Source organism: Lissotriton helveticus, chromosome 3_1 (genome assembly GCF_964261635.1).
Source record: "Lissotriton helveticus chromosome 3_1, aLisHel1.1, whole genome shotgun sequence".
Taxonomy (NCBI): Eukaryota; Metazoa; Chordata; class Amphibia; order Caudata; family Salamandridae; genus Lissotriton; species Lissotriton helveticus.
In genome coordinates this window covers 350,227,838-350,248,472 of record NC_136061.1, presented here as the reverse complement: position 1 = coordinate 350,248,472, position 20,635 = coordinate 350,227,838, and the positions used below count along the sequence as shown (strand labels likewise).

The 20,635-nt window shown below is 44.7% G+C and overlaps 1 protein-coding gene across 1 annotated transcript in view; it reads left to right on the top strand.

The window, feature by feature from the left end:
• CPD (carboxypeptidase D) overlaps positions 1 to 20,635 on the top strand; it is a 626,198-nt gene that overhangs the window by 313,988 nt on the left and 291,575 nt on the right. The window contains exon 9 of the mRNA XM_078680013.1: positions 8,841 to 8,943. Coding sequence (XP_078536139.1) covers positions 8,841 to 8,943 — 103 coding nt within the window. The remainder of the gene's footprint in view (positions 1 to 8,840; positions 8,944 to 20,635) is intronic.

Sequence of the window (20,635 nt, the reverse complement as noted above, 5' to 3'; positions counted from 1 at the left end):
TCATGACATCACTGTTGACATCTCAAATGACATCACTGATGACATCATCCTTGTGATAGTGGCAGACCTCCTCTCACCCTAATATAACCTTTGATACACACACTCAAAAATAGAAACTAACATTTTCAAAACAATGGACATACCAATACCACTTAAAACACACCTATTCAGTAATTCCAAGATCTACATACACATTCACTCATTCACCAACAGTCCTATACAGTCACTCATACATGTACTCACTCATCATATGAACTCATACACCTATACAACCTGTTACACACCGCCAGTCATCCATAGTCACTCACACACATAGTCACTCATGCTAATAAAGAATCAAACATCTATTTACTTGCATATACAGTTATACACACACCACCACACTTACTTCTATAGAAACTTACACATACTTACTCTTTGAAACAATCACTTATAGAAACACATACTTATTCTTACAGGAACTCTTCTAATCTCTCACTCTTACATATACTCACTTATATGAACCAATACTCGCATATACTAGTTTAAAATATATGTAGTTACTTATAAAGACACTATTGAGAAAGTCATTCACTCACTAACACACCCATACACCCATACACACACACACACACACACACACACACACACACACACACACACACACACACACACACACACACACACACACACACACACACACACACACACACACACACACACACACACACACACACACACACACACACACACACACACACACACACACACACACACACACACACACACACACACACACACACTCACACTCACACTCACACTCACACTCACACTCACACTCACACTCACTCATCCACCAATACAGTCCAGCACACATACTGTCTTTAACACAAACAAACAGCGACGCACTCATTCATCTATGCACTAGGTAATACCCTCCACTGAACCATCCAGACATTCAGACACTCCTACTGATACTCGAAAAACCAAGCAATAACCCATATAGACACTCATGTAACTACTCACCAACCCATGCAGGCACTTATACACAAAGTGAGAGACTGATACAGAGGTTTACATATTTAAACATTACTCACTAACCCATGTATTCACTAAGATACACTTAATCAGTCTGTTATACAATCAATTTTACAAAAAGTCATCCATTTAAACACTTATATACCCATTTATTCTCTATCGACTTTGAGGTGTACATATATAAAACATATTTAATTTTCAGAAAAACACACATTCACTGGATGATGTAATCAGTGATTTCATCAGTGATGTCATCAGTGATGTCAAGAGTGATGTCACTGACCATGTCATGAGTGATGTACTATGTGACGTCATCAGCAGTGCATTGGGGCGCGCAAGTTATAGTTGGCTGAACTAACTATAACGGGGGCATTTCAATGGTTTTGTACGAGTGAATGTCCAACTATCTAGAACGCCCCTGAAACCTATGGTTTTTTCAGTGATATATATTTGTGTTAGTCAGCTGTTCCATTTGTGTTGCTAAACCCTTTGGCCCCATTTTACAAATCTCTATGTAACTTTCCAAAAAGGTGCTACTTTTTGACTAGTTTTTGTTTGAAGTGGTTTGGGGTGATTCGTCAAGCGGGGGCCAGGAGAAAAAAGGAGGGTCCCAAAACGCAAAATCCCCATTCATTTTTCAAAGACTTTGCTGTAGCCCTGTCTCTAGAACACTGCTGAATGTATTACACCAAATTTGTCAGGAAGCTAGATATTACTACCCAGGTTATGCTTTTTGGGATTTGGTGTAAATTCCGTTAGTTCGTTTTTGAGAAATTAAGGTTACAAAAAAATTAAGCTTTCCGGACAGTTGGTGTTAAGATATGCTCTGAGTGGCCAATTTAAGGAGGATTAGTCAATCCGGATTGGTTGGTTTCACCGCTAACCATATGTATTGGCATCCATTACAAGACTCCGGGACTTGGTCCCTGTGTCCTGTAAATGAATTGAAAAAAATATGTAAGAGGGCATAGTAACCACACCAAGACCCCCAGAGAGCATGTGCGGGGCACAATGCTACCCTTCCTTTATTGGCTGGCCACAACATGGACAACCCACTGTAGCAGCCATTACAGGACTATGGAACATGGGCTCTAATCAGATGCATTGTAGTGAATAGGAGGTTTTGAGGCTCAGCAAAAGCAGCATATATAAAAGGTGATAACAAATTTTAGTTACAATATAAATCATTTGTTAGTGATACCATACTAATTTAAGGAATTGTGGTATGTCCTAAGGTGATTTTACTTTGTGAAAAATGCTAACCTTCTACTGAGGTTATGGAAGGTGCTCCAGAAGCTAGATTGAAAGCATATTGTCTGAACATTCACAGTATCTTTCTCAGCCATGTGAGAATATTGTCCGACATTCCAGGTAAAACAAGTGCTTCCATCAGGGCAGCCTGTGTTCTAATGCAGCCTCCCAAAGTGGTCTTTGGAACAACTAGAGCGCTAACAGTCTTACTTCCGACAAAAGTGCGGCAAAACTGTCGCTATCTTGATTGAATCAAAATGGTCAAACTTAAAACATTTTATTTAGAAAGGAACAAAATGCACTTTATACACCAGCAACAGACTGCCAGTTAACCCCCTGGTGAGCAACTGCAGATGAGAGGGGGGAAATATTCAGTGAGCCATTTATTGGTGGATTGTGTATTTTTCATTGCGGCAAGGAAAAAGATTCTTCGGCCTGTGTTAAAAAAAATATGAGATTCAAACTAGGAATGCGGGCTTAGAGCGGTTTTATAGTCTTCGATTGAGCTGTAGCTATTGCCGCTGGTCAGTATTTATGTAAAATCATTAAGTCCCAACGGGCACTATCTTCCCCATAGGGTTTAAGATCTAGATCTGAATGGATGTAATTACACTCCACAAGGTGATGTTAAGTAAAATAGTAGATCCCCAAGTAGGAAGTTGTGAGAATGCACATTACACCTTAGAATCCCGATTGGGGTAAACAAACAACTTGATATTGGTTAAACACATGTTGCACATTAAAATGCTAATGGGGCAGAATGAATTGTTCTTATATTGATTAGTTTTCTATCAATTTTTTGTGAAAGTTTTAAATATATGTGAGACTTGGATAATAGATTGTATTGGGTCCGGGTAGGAAAAATTTGAATTTTTATCTAGTTGAAAATGCATAATCTGCAAGTAGTCGTGTATAAGGATACAATCATGCATTGTTTTAGATAACTAAAATTGTGTTCTTTTTTACACTATTTCATGGATTAGAAATGTGTGTAATATTTCATATATGAATATATTTCTTGGAAATAAACTACTTTTTACTTTGATCACCTGCAGCTATACCACAGTGTTCTAAAGAGCAACTAGACTGCTTTCATTCTGAATTTATGTCAAGTGTGGCACATCTGAAAGCCATCTTGATGGAATTGAAGTGGAAAACAAAGTGTTTTCCCCTGAGGGTACTGCAGTAAATGAGGAAGCCTCATAACAAAAAAAGATTCCCTAGATGGCCACCAGAGAATAAAGATCCTAAATGTAGTGCATATATCAACCACATGTAGCCTAAGTATAGGCCAATGACAGAAGTGTGCAAAACGCGTACATTTTGTTTTCAGTTTTATATTGTGTGGACTCGATCCGAAGTTTTGGAGTGCTCTACATGAGCATCAGTTACATTACACAAGGACACATTCTTTCTGGTTTTCAGGCATAGAGAAATTCGGTAATTTGCCCAGAATCACATGATGTTGAGCCGATGCTGAAACAGAAACTCCAACCTAGTTACCTAGTTACAAAGTCCTTAGCTGTGGCCATAATGCCACATCCTCTTACTTAAGTGCAACAAATAATCAAATGATCAACGGGATAAAAAAATCAATATAGCAAATTATTTAAAAGCACTTTTTCGCTATTTGGGAACTCGGAAAATGTGTCCATGTTAGTTTTTTCAATCAATCAGGGGTTTGTAAAGGGTGACTACTCAGCCCTGAGGGTCTCAAGGAGGGGTGTGGGGGCCTGCTGGTCCCTCGCGGTGTGGAATATCATTCAGAGAACCAGGTTTTGAGGTCCTTGTTGAATTGGGTCAGCGATGCGGATTGCCTGAGGTGGATGTGTTCCAGGTCTTGGCTGCGAGGTAGGCAAATGAACTTTCTCCGGTTCTGGTCTTGTGGATCCTGTGGACCGAGGATAGGGCGCATTGGGCAGAACAGAGTTGTCTGGGGGGTACGTGGAATGCGAGGTAGTGGTTCAGGTATTCTGGTTCTATGTTGTGGAGGGCTTTGTAGGCATGTGTGAGGAGCTTGAAGGTGATTCTCTTGTTGCCCAGGAGCCAGTGGAGTTGTCTGAGGTGTTGCGCGATGTGACTTCGGCTGGGGATGTCGAGAACCAGTTGACATGGTTTAAAGGGTTTAGAACACCAACCATAATTATAATGGGAAAAAGACCCCCTCCTTTTTTTTATAATTTCTAAAGGAAATACTCTGGGTATTACAGTATGATTCCATCAAGATGACTTCAGGCATGCCACACTTTTGTAATAAATATAGAATGTTATCTATCTAGTTGTTAATTAGAACGCTATGAGGAGGCAGAGGTCAGGGGCACAGACTCGGAGGGGGGCAGAGACTGCAAGTTGACCATGCTGTGTAGACGGGAGGGGCAGTGGCAGCACAACAGACCATGGAGGGCATGGGAAATCAGGGCAGGAACAACACACCAACCATTCAGGACAGGCAAGAGAGGCTGTGGCAATACAACAGACCATCAAGGGCAGAAGGAGGCGGCAGTGGCAGTACAACCATACATGCCAACAGACCCAATTTAGGCATGAAACATCTGATGTTTTTAGACCCAAAAGGGCTTTATTTTAGCCCTCTTCAGCCCAGAAGCTCATCTTTCTAAATATAAGTCAATAAGGAAAATCAATTCCCTCTTATCAAGTTCAAAATGTTGGCATGTATGGTACATTGGACCACAGAGGGCAGGAGGAATGGTGCAGGGACATGGACTTGGACAATACAGGGCAGGAGGGAGGTGGGCATGGACATCAAGCTGAATTTACAGGGCAGGTGCCAGGGGTTACAGCAGCACACTATTGCAGCAACAGTACATCACACAGGTCAAGGTGAGCAGTACAGAACAACGGACCAATGAAAGCAATAGGGAGGGGACTGGGTAATGAACACACAGCAGAGGGGAAAAAGGCACGGGCAAGTAGCTGACCTTATCGGACAGGCAGCAGGGAGAATTGCTGCACAACAAACCACGATGGGCAGGAGATAGGAGGAAGGGGCAAGCCTTCGGATCATGGAAGGCAGGAGAGAGGGGATAGGGGCTGCAGATGGAAACCGGGGCCAGGGCAGGAGCGTCAAACTGCCCATGCAGGGTGTGCAGGATTGGCCCTGAAAGCACAACACACCATGGTGGGCAAGAGGGCGGCTATAATAGCATACACACGGACAAAGGTGGTAGGGGTGAGAAGCAGCAAGCTGACCACACAGGTCAGATGGAACAGTCAGTGGCAGCGCAACAGCCATGGAGGGCAGAAGAGCAAAGTAGGGGCTGGACATATAAGAGGAATGGGGAAGGGGCCGGGGGCTTCACAACAGATCATGCAGTGTGGGTAGGAGGATCAGCCACAGCACAACCGAGCATTGAGGGGAGAAGGAAGTGGCAGCAAAATGGAGTATGATGGACCAGAGGGAGGGCATAGGAGCATGGAACTCGAACAATGGAAGGTAGGGTGGCAGGGACAGGCGAAAACCATCTGACCATGCTGGGCAAGTGGGTTGGGCTGTGCGGCTCAATAGGGCACTCCTAATAGACAAAAGGGGGCAGTGGCAGGTCCAGGGTACCTGGTGAGCAAAAGGAAGGGAGCAGGGGCATGCACACAGACATCAAACGGCAGGGGGAAGGAGGGCAAGGGCAACAAGCTAAGAATGAGGGCTAAGCAGGAGGGCAATGATACGGACATAGCCACAAGCAATGGAAGGCAGGAGGAGTGGGCAGTGACATCAAGCTAACTGGAGGGCAGTAGTAGTACGTCCTACCTTGTAGGGCAGACGGAGGGGGCAGGTGCATAGACTTTGACAACAGAGGGCAGAGACGAAGTGGGTAGAGGCAGCAAGTTTACTATGCGCGGCAGACAGGAAGGGCAGTGGCAGTACATCCACTCAAGGCTGGACAAGGGGGCAGGGGTATGTACTTGGACAATGGAGGGCAAGGAAAATGGGGGGGAAATGGCAGCAAGCTTGGACGTGGGCAGCACAACGGACAATGCCAGGCTTTAACTTGCGTCCAGCCCCCGCCATGCATTACGATAGACATCTTAATTTACGTTAACCTAGAAATCTATTGAACAAGACAAAGGTTGAAGTAAAGTTATAGTTAGGACTTGTAAGAACATCCAACTTTACATTAAAACAGACTTATAAATTCACTGAAACAGATAAAGGTTAACAGGATGTTATAGTTGGGTGAAAATGTCACATACAACATTCCATTTGAAACCAACAAAACCACTGCAATTCAGCAGTTCTGGTTATCTCAAGTCACTATAACTTGTACCCTCACTATGTACTGCTTTTACCCTTGCATATTAAATCACTCGTAACATGTTCATTGACAACATTTCTAACATCCCTGATTACATCTGAAATGCTATCATTGTTGATCAGACTGTGCATGGCGGGGGCGCTAGTTATAGTTACTTTAGGGTACAACTTATAGTTACTTGAGATATGCTAGAGAGGGTCTTGCAGGAGTGCCAATTTAAAAGTGGAGCATTCTGATTGACCCAGGGACCCTTTTCCCCTTTGAGCTAATTCGCTCCTTGGGATTCAGGCGAGGTGAGTGCTCCGATTGGCTGCCAGGAACATCAGAAAAATATTGCTGACAGCAATTACAGGACTCTGGGACTTAATCCCCTGTTCTGGACTATAAAAAAAAAGTGATAAAAGGTGGCAGGGTATGGTACCTTTGCCCCCAGGCAGCGTGTGAGGGGAACCCAAAAGAATCCTCACTTGGGCCATTTTTTTTTTTTAATGGCAATTTTTGACACATTCCCGTAAGACTCCATAGGATCAGGAAAAAACTCCCAACATGGCCTACCGGCGGCACATTTCTTAAAGGGGGGGGGGGGCACGTGGCCCTCCCTTCCTGCGCCTTTTTATCCTTTGGGACCCCATTCCCCAGGGCCCAATTTATTAATATGGTTGGCGGGGATAAGCAGACGACCCCCTGTCCTTTTAATTAAAAAAAAAAAAAACTCCCTGGAAGATGGGGTCCGCAGGGCCTATCGAAGCTCTGAGAGAGGGATACCTGTGTCCCCCCTTCCTCTTTCATTAAAAGAAAAGGCCATGGGGATGGGATCTCCAGGACACAACAAGGCTCAGGGAGGGGGGCAGCGTGTCCTCCCTCTCCATTTTTGAAATTGTGACACAATGGATGTGGTTCCCAGGGTCTAATAAGGCTAGAGGATGAGGGCCACACAGTCGTTCTCCCCCACACCTTTAATTAAATTTAAAATATGGCCCTGAAGGATGGGGTCCACAGGGCCTAATAAGGCTTGGAAAGGGACACCATGTGCTCCACCCTCCCTTTTAATAAAAAAAAGCCCAGAAGGATGGGGTCCCCCAGGGTCTAACCAAAGGGTCAAGTTACGTTCTAGTTAAGTAAATATATTAGTGGTAACAATAACATATTGAACCCCAAAAAAATAAGAAATTCACCAGTAAGTAGAACTGCTTATGGCCTCACATATTACATCTTTCATGACATGTCCTGAGAGCTCATTTATAATATCACAGATGATAATTCGAATGACATCACTGATTACATCATCCAATGAGTCTGTTGGTTTGTTTTATAGTTTACATGGTGTTGGCTAATGGCCAAATTACTTTTCTGCCTAATTTTGTACAGCCTATGTCGAGCTAATCGTTGTGTTTACAAAATGCATGTGCTCCTAACGCACCATAGGTGTGTACAGTTGTAAATCTTTGTATTGAAGAGTAACTCTGTGTAGGTGACGGTTCACGACTTCGGTTTATTATGTTCCATAAAGGTTTTAGGACAAAGATTCTATGTACAACATACTAAGTATTGTTATGAGCCATGAGTTATTAGACCGAATAGTCTAAGCAGGACAAATTCTACTTAACATAGAACACTGTGTGCACTAGGTGCCAACCTAGGTACATGTGCTTGTTCTGCTTTAGAAGATGGGTTATCTTTAAAGTATTTACCATAGTATGAATGCTACAGATAGTATGATCTTTAGCACCTTCAGAACTTGGTTATTTCAAGTGAATAGTCGTTGTGTTCACTGTTCTTGGTACATAATTTTAAATATTCTGTGGTGTATTTCTCATGAGAATTTCACTGTCTGCAAACAGTGTTGCACAAAGTAAACTCTCTCCATCGAGTACACAATGTTAACAGTATCGATTTTTCTACTTTTGTGTGTGTGTGTGTGTGTGTGTGTGTGTGTGTGTGTGTGTGTGTGTGTGTGTGTGTGTGTGTGTGTGTGTGTGTGTGTGTGTGTGTGTGTGTGTGTGTGTGTGTGTGTGTGTGTGTGTGTGTGTGTGTGTGTGTGTGTGTGTGTGTGTGTGTGTGTGTGTGTGTGTGTGTGTGTGTGTGTGTGTGTGTGTGTGTGTGTGTGTGTGTGTGTGTGTGTGTGTGTGTGTGTGTGTGTGTGTGTGCGCGCGCGCGCGCGCGCTATTGTTGGTTGCATTCGTTCCTTCTCAAATAGCATCTTTGCTTCTTCCAGCCAGTTATCATTCAGAAAATTATTTTTGTAGCAGAGATTGGTAAATCTAGTTCTCTTCTGATTTCCTTTCTTTCTACTGTCTATAGGAGAATGCAGATATGTTCAAAGGTAGACCTTGTAAAGAAGTGTATGCCAACGAGTACTTCCCTGAGGGCATCACTAACGGAGCCAAGTGGTACAACGTTCCAGGTGAAAGTCCCAGCTACATCCCACTTAATGTTATCACTTCTTTCTATTTTCTGCTTACAGCCATTGTTTGGTTACACTGTAATTAACACATGTCTCTATTATCCACGTAAATAGTACTTTTTTCTTAACATGTTTTATATTGGCAAGATTGATAAATGAATGCTTTTGGAATCCTATGTCTGTGAGACCTACTTTCTCAAGCCATGAGTTCCACAGTTAATTACATCTGGGGCAAAAAAAACTGTACACTTCAATGTTGCTGCAGATTATTTTGTGGAATTTATTTCCATCACGGTCCAGCTTAGAAGCTGCTTTTCAGTGCATTGTAAAGTTACTCATTTATTAAATATTAAAATAAATGATTTTGTAAGTTCATTCTGTTTGGATAAAATAAAACCTGTATTCAGAAAACGGTCCAATGTCTGTTCCCCAGCAAACAATCAGCTTTTTTAAGGCTTGAATTTTAGTGATTCTTTCCATTTGTATATTTGATGCTATCTTAAAGTTCTTTTGCAAAACAACGTTTTACAGATATTTACTTTTAATATTCGGTGACTTAGCTAGTAACAAATTTATGAATTGCACTTTACCCTCATGGAAATTACATAACAAATTACACAAAAGCTCTTTATTATAATGTGCACTTCAATATAAGGCATGCTTCCTTATAATGCATGCTTCATTATAATGCACGCTTGTACTTGCCCTCATGTCTCTCCTGAAACAATGCTCGCGCTGTCGCTTTTTTGTTAGCTTGCAAAGGCCTTAAAGCCTGCCCATTGCTTACCATTGGTTTGCTTTATCCTCGCTCATTCTCTTGCCTTTGGTCAGTGCATGCTGGCTACACTTCTGTTTGTGTGTTTGTCCCTCTCTTGCAGCTTGGCAAATCACTTGTCTTTCCACTGCTCATGCATTTGTTGCTACTTTTTTCTTTTAGGTAAACACTCCGTAAGAGTACATGTGTTTGCAGGCCGTCCCCTTCTTATGCTTCTACCCTGGTCCTGCTCTGTATTCTTCCTCTTCATGTTGTTTTTTGCCCCCTCCCATCCCTCTTTGTTGTTGCTTGCCAGCTTCCATCCCACTCAGTTTCCCTGCTTGCCCCCTACCACCCGCTCCGTTCCATGCCTGCTCTCTCCTGTCCTATTGGTTTACTCCTTCCACCACATCTCAGATCATTGCTTGCCAAGGTGCTTAGTTGCTTCCTTATACCTCCCCCCGTTATTGCTTCTCTATCCCACCCACACCCGTTATTGCTTCTCTATCCCACCCACCCGCGTTGTTGCTTCTCTATCCCACCCACCCGCGTTGTTGCTTCCCTATCCCACCCACCCGCTTTGTTGCTTACCTATCCCACCCACCCGCTTTGTTGCTTACCTATCCCACCCACCTGCTTTGTTGCTTCCCTATCCCACCTACCCGCATTGTTGCTTCCCTATCCCACCTACCCGCTTTGTTGCTTCCCTATCCCACCTACCCGGGTTGCTGCCTCCCTATCCCACCGACCCTCGTTGTTGCTTCCCTATCCCACCCACCGGCGTTGTTGTTTACCTAGCCCACCTGCCCACATTGTTGCTTCCCTATCCAACCCGCCCGCGTTGTTGCTTCCCTATCCCACCCGCGTTTTTGCTTGCCCGCTTCCCTCGCTATTGCTTGCCTGCCTCCCGCCCTGTCGCTTGCCTGCCTCCCGCCCTGTCGCTGACCTGCCTCCCGCTCTGTCGCTTGCCTGCCTCCCGCCCTGTCGCTTGCCTGCCTCCCGCCCTGTCGCTTGCCTGCCTCCCGCCCTGTCGCTTGCCTGCCTCCCGCCCTGTCGCTTGCCTGCCTCCCGCCCTGTCGCTTGCCTGCCTCCCGCCCTGTCGCTTGCCTGCCTCCCGCCCTGTCGCTTGCCTGCCTCCCGCCCTGTCGCTTGCCTGCCTCCCGCCCTGTCGCTTGCCTGCCTCCCGCCCTGTCGCTTGCCTGCCTCCCGCCCTGTCGCTTGCCTGCCTCCCGCCCTGTCGCTTGCCTGCCTCCCGCCCTGTCGCTTGCCTGCCTCCCGCCCTGTCGCTTGCCTGCCTCCCGCCCTGTCGCTTGCCTGCCTCCCGCCCTGTCGCTTGCCTGCCTCCCGCCCTGTCGCTTGCCTGCCTCCCGCCCTGTCGCTTGCCTGCCTCCCTGCCCTGTCGCTTGCCTACCTCCCTGCCCTGTCGCTTGCCTGCCTCCCGCCCTGTCGCTTGCCTGCCTCCCGCCCTGTCGCTTGCCTGCCTCCCGCCCTGTCGCTTGCCTGCCTCCCGCCCTGTCGCTTGCCTGCCTCCCGCCCTGTCGCTTGCCTGCCTCCCGCCCTGTCGCTTGCCTGCCTCCCGCCCTGTCGCTTGCCTGCCTCCCGCCCTGTCGCTTGCCTGCCTCCCGCCCTGTCGCTTGCCTGCCTCCCGCCCTGTCGCTTGCCTGCCTCCCGCCCTGTCGCTTGCCTGCCCCCCGCCCTGTCGCTTGCCTGCCCCCCGCCCTGTCGCTTGCCTGCCTCCCGCCCTGTCGCTTGCCTGCCTCCCGCCCTGTTTTTCGTCCAAGCATGAGTTGTGCGAATTTGTGCTTTTCCAGTTTAACCATACATTCTTTTGACCGCTTGCCGGGTGGTAGGGCACGTGAACTAAATTCCCAGCGCTGTTTTGGGGGATACTTCAAGACTATGGCCTTTTCGAGAGGTCATCGCTTTTGTAATGAAACCTGTAAATAAAAGCGCACATGTCAAGTCCTGGCGAATCTTCATCTTCGACCCCATGGCACTTGCGAGTGTTTGTTTCCGTGCCGGGGAACTTAACTCATGACGTGTAAGACTGATGTTTATTGTAATGATTTCCTATCTAGTGCCTCTCCTCACGCATGCGTCGCAGCACTTTGCATGTGAGCATAACCAGACTGGTAGATACAAGCTGCCATGAAAAAGGTTTCAATGTCATCCCCTCACTACCAAGCGAGTTTGCAGTCAGAGATCCAAAATGTCCTCAGTGGGAGCCAAGAGGGGAGGGCGGGGAAATCTCGCTGCTTGCCCAATATTTTATTGTTAAATATTGTGCTCAAACAACTCATTTTCAGCAATATTATTCACATATGTTTGCTAAAAAGCTAAATGTTCTGCGTGCAAATGTACAGAAAAATTCCTGAATTATTCCAATACTTTAGTGTTTACTGCATTATTTATCTGCACTGGAAAGTCTGTGTATGGCGTAATTCCTACTCAAATCTCAGACCTCTACCTTGAATTGTATCCAGGATTGTCTCTTAAATAGTGGGTCAAAGGCCAATCTTTACCACATTACTATATTTTTCATTCGTGACTGTTCTCTAGGCTCATGAAACTGTGACATATGAAGTGTCTGAGCCGTGCATATTAGGACTTATCGTGCAGTGTTTTAGATGGAGTGAGCACAGAGTTGGACTCTGGATGTCTTCACTCCTGCTCACCTAATCTTCATTGCCTTGGCCAGCAACTTACTGTTGGCACTTATATTTTTGGGTGTTGGAGGAGGGGGAAGCGTTAGAGTAACCGGACAGATGTCGATTAGATTCAATACTTTATTCGGTATGTAAAAACAACCATAAAAGCAATCAACACAAATTGCATCTAATTATGATCATAAATAAAAACAACACAAATTACATCACAAATGACCGTGCCAAAAGTACATATTTAAAAATTACTTAAAAATATAAACTTCCATCCAATTACCATATCATTGTAGTATCAAAAAACAATACTTTTGTGAATATTGATTGCTTTTTATAACAAAAGGTGCTACATTAAGGCAAGCCCTGATATCATTTAGTACAGGCATATATTTCGGGGCAAAAATATGCGAGCTAATATCTTGTGTAAGCAGAAGAGGTTTTAAATAATAGCTCCCAAAATGAGAATAAAAATCACAGAGTAGCATAAAGTGCATAATGCTTTGCTTGCTCAGGCCATCACATGGACAGGGAGTTGTATCTGGGGGACAATTTTTCTTAGAGGGGTAGACAACTAGATGATCCCTAGTCCAAATCTAAATAATACAAAACAGTGCATTTAATTTGAAACACAAGTTAGATAACTTTGACAGCCCTTTTAGCGCAAGTGAAAGGTATAATATAACAGTTGTTTTCCCTCCCTCTCTTCTCACCTTAACTTCCCTTTTATAGGTCATAAAGGTGTCTTTAATAGACCGTTTGGTGATTGGTGTAACTAATGGTGGGGGGTTAGACGGGATGGAATCTTGAATGTCAGTGTAAATGGAATTGATATAACTTAGCCAGGGAATACTGAGTGCATTATCCAAAGCCAGGTCTCATCTTTTATCCAAATAGAGCACAAAGGCAGCAAGGGGCATATCTGCAAGATACTGTAACTCTACCTCTTTATGTGTAATCTCCGTGGAGGCAGAGGTAGGCATAAATAATAAACACTTGAGAACTATTTTTCTCAGTCTGAAGAGCCTTACTGTTATAGTGGCCCCACACACCAGACCCATATGTAGCAACTGCGAATACCCTTGCCTTATATATTGCTAACACATCTTTTATGGATCGGTTGTCCAACTTTGCTGAAAACCTAAAGATTCCATGATCACTTCTTTTCATCTTACCCCTAACGTTTGTAATTTCATGTGACCATGAGCCGTTACCTGCAAAAGTAATGCCCAAATAACAAAAGGTGTCGACAGTAGCTACCGGGGTATTAACCATAAAGTTCTACAATTCTTTTGCTTGGCCCCGCAAATCATTGTATAGGCTTTGTTTTTGTTAACCACCAGTTTTCTTACAGCAATAAAATTCCCAAAGTGAAAATAGTAGAGGGGCAAGAACACAACCTTGCCAAATACCTCGTTCTACCTTAAAATGCTCAGTCCACTCGCCTTGTGCACCAAAGTGTACTTTGCGCAATAATTTCTTGTATAGCCTTGCAAGAAAGAAGATAATTGGTCTAGATGCACCAATGGTGAGCCCGGTTGACCAGAGAATAGAATGATCTACTAAATAAAAAGGCACTATTGAAATCTGTGAAGCAAAGATACAGTTTACCACCTTTAGCACATGTATATACACTGTGGCGGCTTCTCGAGGGAGTGTTGCGGGGCAGGGGAGGGGCATGGTAGGGGGTAGTAAACTCCGGCATACGGCCAAACGGAGTTAAGTAAATAAATAAAACTAATTACATTGAGCTCGCTACATCGCCACTTGGCGTTGCAGCGCACGGAATGTAATTATTTTTATGTACCTAACTCCGTTCGGCCAAATGCCGGAGTTTACTGCCCTCTACCCTTCCCCTCCCCCGCAGCACTCCTTTGAGGAGCCGCCACTGTGTACATTTACCAATTAAGTCCAAATTCACATATTGCTCTAAGGTCTCCACTCCGTGTCTAAAACCAAACTGCGTCTGGGAAAGTATTGTGTTCTCTTGCTCACTCTTCCAATCTCATGAGTAACACTTTTCCCATCACCATCCCCGAAGAGTCTAAAAGTGATATTGGGTGGTAGTTTTTCGGTTCGGGTTTGTTGCCTTTTATATTGATCGGTACTATAATAGACATCCCCATGAAGGCGGAATCACAGTGGTCGCAGCCATAATATAAACTCTAGTTAGAATTGGACCCCACAAATCGACAACCGTTTTATAGACATCCACTGGCACCCCATCGAGTCCTGGGGCTTAACTCCCTATGTTTTCTTTCAGTGCTAGTAGAACTTCTATCGTTATATTCAGTGGTGGAGGAGGCCAAGGGTACTGTTTCTCTCTTGGACTTACCTACTTTCTTGCAGCTGATAAACTAAACATTTCCGTAAAGTGAGCAACCCAGGCATCACATGTAAAATGGGATAACCGCTCTGGAAAAGAGTTAAAAAGGATGAATTGACAGTATCCCCAAAAAAGTTTGTTATTGCACTATCTGCAGCCCCAACAATTTAGACCCTTTTTTCCTTACCGAAAGGACATTTTTTAAATTGAATAAAAAGGGATTTGATTAACATATTTTCTCTGGGTTGACAATGGAGGGCCAATTTCAATTCTTGGGAGGCTGTAGTACATGCATGATTAAGTCAACTTGTGCGTTGGCCATGGCCTGTATTACTCAGGCGAGTCAAGAGGTTACATTAGTAATGCTAATGAAACTAGAGAGTAACTGATTAAACATAGCTTCATCTTCCAGGCAATAGAGGATATCTATAAGGCCTTTGGGGAAAATACCATGTATAATTTTGGTTGAGTCCACTCCATCCCACTTAATGCGACATCGTATTGGGTCTTGTACGGGTGATGTCAGTAATTATACTTGGTGAGACGTTACTGGCTTTGCCCCAAAAGAAGACCATCAATACAATACAGTTGTGATCACTCCGGTCCGGCTTAACAACCCTAGGTGTGGAACACCACTTGCTTGCATTCGCTAAAATTAAGATATGGTCAATGATGGTTGTGGCTTTCCTTCCTATAAAAGTTTATATCAAGTCTCCATTATTATCACAAGCGCATTTTAATAAATGTAAATTCAACTTAGTAATCATAGAATTCGGTATACCCCTTTAGTTGTTGTGAAGAAAATGTAAATAACCATCCCCGGCCTGGTCGTTGACCTCACAAACCCGTGTGGTGGACAAGGGGCAGGATTGGATGTTAAAATCTCCTGCACAAATGAGTATAAAACAATTGGTGATAGATGAAAGTAACGTCTCTAACCCACCATCGAGAGCTGAAACCACCTTCCCATGGGTACAATCAAAAAAAATTGTTGTAATAATTAACCAATATTATTTTTTTTTCTTGATGTTTACCAGGAGCTTATTCAATATAAGGACCATGAGCCGCCTTTTGGCCCTAACAGCAGGCGAAGTGTCGGCCTCAAGCCAGTGTGATGAGAAACCCTCAAAGTAAATGGGGGCTATACACCAAGTTTCCTGAATACATATTATATCAAGATCACTTATAAAATCAAACCAGGCTATTGATCCCTGTTTGTTCGCTGCTTCACATACATTCCAAGACGCTATTTTGTATCCTCCCTCCAAACCAGGGCTAGAGGTGCTAGGGGATAACCAATTATGCAATGCAACTCTCTGGCATATCTTATCCGCAGTATTGTTCATGGATGGCGCTGGAGCACCAGTTCAGATATTATCAGCTTAATTGATATCATTAATGTCCAAATCAGTATCCTCCTTCCTGTCCTCCCAAATTAGAACCTCGTACGTCTAGTATTGCCCGGACTCCTGTCAGTCAATATCTTTGAGTTCACTCAATACTTGGAGCCGGTTCAAAACCTCCAGGGGCTGACATGGTAGATTTTCAGTATGATGGTTATTATATTTAGTTTCTGTCTCCCTCATTTGGGACTGTGAATTCCGTAGATGCTTGTAAAAGACTCCCAGGGGCTGTAGTGATGTATTCAACTTCAGGTTGATGGCAGCGCCTGAGGTTTGCTTGGGGGATTCTGTGTCTATGCGAGCTGATCTTTCATCTACTAGCCCGCAAATTACATCGAAAAGCTTGTCAGGTCACTCGGTGAGCGCAGGCATGATTTAGATGCTGGCGCCTATCCTATTTTAAAAAATTGTCACTTACTGTGTCTGAGCACTGGTTTTAATACTTGCATTTCTTACTGCATCTTTTGCACATTCTCGCTCCTCCTACGGCCTCCCTCGCCCCGTTCCACCGCAGCTGACAGTGCTGTTTGAGTGGAGGGCGAGGCGCCATCTTGGTTGTGCTGTTCCTGAAGCCTGGCCGGAGTTAGCGGTCTAGCGCTTTCGGGGAGGCAGGGCATAGGAAGCAAATGTGTTTCCGGGAGCGCAGCGGGCGCGACGATGGCGCGACGAAGGTGCTCCTAAGGTAAGCCCGTCTGCGCCCGTCCGCGCCCCGGCAGCGCACAGGGCCAGAGGTGCTGCCCGCTTAGGACACCATCTTTCAGATTCCCCTATTACATACGGCCGAGAGTTACTTCACGCCCTTAACAAAAACTTGTGTGACATTTGTATGCCATGGGAGGTGCTTCACTCCATGGATAGGGTTTGTCCTAGCTGTCAGTTTCAACTTAGGAGATCTCCCTCCATCCCTGCCCCCCCCCGGTTAATGGTGTTATCCGTGCTGCTCTCATTAATGCACGTTCTTTAGTAAAGCATACGGAGGAGGTTCGCGAGTTGATCATTGACAACGAGCTTGACCTCCTATTCGTTACAGAGACATGGCTACACACCTTCTGTGCTCCGACGATTGAACTGGCTATACCCAGGGGCTTCAAGATAACAAGGCTAGATCGTAACTTGGGCAAAGGGGGAGGTTTAGCTGTAATTTATAGGGATAAATGGTCCCTAATAAAAGAATGCTCAGGTGTCTTTGAGAATGGGGAAGCACTGGAATTCTCGATTGCCCTCTCCTCGCAGTTCACCTTAGGCGGGCTGCTGATTTACCGCCCCCCGGGTCCTTTGGGCTCCTCTATCAAATCTTTGGAGGAGTTAGTCGTCCAGAGAGCTTTGAGTTTCCCCAGGTTCCTGCTCTTGGGGGATTTTAATATACACATGGATGTGCCCACAGCCCCAGGGGTCAGGGATCTGGGTGAAATATGCGCCTTAGCTCTCCTTACGTCTCAGGGTCAGGATATTACTCACCTTGGAGGACATTGTCTTGATCTTGTTTATACTAATTTTAATATTACATTTGATACTCCACGACCAGTTACATGGTCGGACCATTTTTTGATAGGCTTCTCCTGGGAGATGGACAGAGCTCGTGCCCTAGTTAAAGAGCACCAGGTTCCCTTTCCCCCAAAAATTTCTATCCCAGCTCTAGCAGTATCTCTAGCACATACTCTGCCAGCACAGTCTAATAATCTTGAGGAAGCGGTTGAGAACTTCTCGACATGGATTAGATCCTCGGTTAGCCTGTTACCACAGCCCAAAGGATCTAAGCGGCCCAGAGTTTCTCCTTCTGCTCCCTGGTACACGGAACGTCTCAAAATCTTAAAAACGGGCTGTAAGGAGAGGGAAAGAATCTGGAGGCGAGAGTATTGCCCAACAGCTAAGGCGGAACTCCGAGCAATGCAAAAAGACCACTATGCTGCTATTAAGAAGGCTAAGGGAGATTACTTTGCAGAGAGGATTCTCAAGGCCAAAAATAACAGTAGAGACATTTTCTCTATTGTTAAAAGTTTTACGTCTCCTGTGGCAGAAACTCTGTCGGCCCCTATATCCGAGGACTGGTGTGAGAAACTGTCCACTTACTTCATAGAAAAAATTAAAAAAATTCAAGAGAGCCTCAAATCCACCAATTCGGGATACCCCGTATCTGTCCAGGGGGCCCTTGACCGAGCTGACTCTCTACAACTTTCTATTTCATCCATCGGGATAAAATCTAAAGATGTGATGGTTTCTTTTAGAAAAGTTGAAGAGATGGATGTTTTGGCTATTTTAAAATCTTTGAAGTCAGGGTCCCCTGCTGACCCCTGCCCTGCCAGAGTTTTGAGCGGTGTGGCGGAGGTTATTGCTCCCACAGTAACCAACTTGGTTAATGAGTCCTTACAAACAGGGACTGTTCCTCCCCAGTGGAAACAAACAAAAATCCTCCCACTGATTAAAAAACCCTCAGCAGACCCTATGATTACTTCCAACTACAGGCCCATCTCCTTACTCCCGGCCCTAGCCAAGGTCTGTGAGAAGACTGCTTTTCGGCAGCTGGGGAAGTTTGTGGAATCTTCGGGGGCTCTCCATCCTGCCCAGTCAGGGTTCCGCACTTCCTTTAGCACTGAGACCGCGCTCGTGGAGGTCACCGAAGCCATTAGGGAATGTCTGGACGGAGGCGGCAGAGCCGCGCTAATTTTATTGGACCTCTGCCGCGTTTGACACGGTTCCCCACGTCCAGCTTCTCTCCAGGCTGGAGGATATTGGCATCACGGGCACGGTCCTCAATTGGATTAAATCTTTTCTCACAGACAGGTTCCAACAAGTATGGCTTCCCCCCTACCACTCATCAAACAGCAGGGTAGATACAGGAGTTCCTCAAGGGTCGACTTTGAGTCCCCTGCTTTTTAATGTCTATCTGACCCCTCTTGTCTGCTTGGCTGAGAGTTTGGGTGCGAAAATGATGGCTTACGCCGACGACACCCAACTTCTTTTCACTTGGGACATGAACGACCCCTGTACAGATGGTGTCCGACGGTGCTTGTCCTCAGTATTTGCCTGGCTTGCCCGGGCATGCCTTAAATGCAATGAGCACACAAAAAGGAGAAAGGTCCTTGGCGGGGCTGAGGGAGGGCTGGACCCTATAAACTGCAAACCAACAAATTGTGCCCCCTCACTCAATCACTTAAGTGTTTTAAGGACCAAATAAACATGGACGTTAAATTTGGTCCGGTATCTTTATTTATACCTTTTTTTCTTTAAATTATTATTTCGAAAACAATTTTGTATGGCAGATGAAAAATACAACATACACAATTATTGACAATTAACACTAACCTACATTAACACAATACTACTAACAAACTCTGTGAAAAAAAATATTTCAAATGTAACATCCCACAAATAATACAGTGCTAAACTATAAACATGACAACTAGACAATTTTATACAGACAAATCAAAAATACGTGGAAAGAGCCAATTCAATACAAGAGCAAAAAAGCGTAAGGCAGATATGTTTTTGATACACATTCAATGTATATAATTAGCTCTTGCTGGGTTGCCGACGCGTTTCAAGTTTGGGCATGGAGTTTCCAAACTATCATCAGGGCTCTTGTAATTTTTCTGTTGGAATGTAAAAAACAAACCGTTTTAATACAACCAAATGGCCTCTTCTGAAAAAGAAGAACCGTTTGAATAGAATTAAAAGTACCTGAGTATTGGTATTTGGTAGGCCTGTATGGGTTTCTATAAATGGACCAAATCCTTTATTCAGGACACAACCAGAGTAACTTCAGTGACAGCACCAACCTGAGAAAAGAGGTGTTGTCTTTATTTAACATGTGGTCTCTTGGGTATAGAATATCATCCTGCATTATCTTTACAAAACGGGGATAATATTAAAAAATTCATACCTTTAGTGGATCGATTGTGTGGCCAAAAAAGGGGGGGTGTTGTGTGGCCAAAAAAGGGGGTCTGGGGGGCGGAGGATTATCTTTTCTTTGAATCCTGTATGGGAAATATGTACCCATTTGTCATGAGTGGAATACTTCCGTGATTACATGAAAGTTTCTTTTTTTGAAAACATTTTTTTATCGAATTGTCATACCTTTCACGCTCTTCTGCTGGAAGGCGGCAGACACTTCTACCCTGTGCCTGTAAGAGCAATAAACTGAATGAATATGAGCTTTTTATTTTTTGACAAAACTAAAATTAGCGTTGTGGCACACTTCAAGAGTTTCGGTGCGCCGGAATTGAATGTACCTTTGATTGTTGCTGTTGACGGCACCCCTCGCCCCCAGTCAACGGCCCCAGCCGGGGCTGTCGGGAATCACAGTGACTTGGTTCCGCTCGGCACTTTGCAGTCACGTACCGTCGTGATCTGAAAAGACGCGCGGATGATTAGTCTGCGGAAGGCACAACAGATGTAGATCTCTTAGCAGATCGACATGACTGTTAGTTACGCTCACCTCTAAAATCTTTTCTTTACGCGGCTTGGATACGATGCTTCCCTCTCGCTCACTGTTAGCTAGAAGTGGCGGCGGCCATTTCTACATACTTAAAGGGACACTGTTTAGAAACAAAGG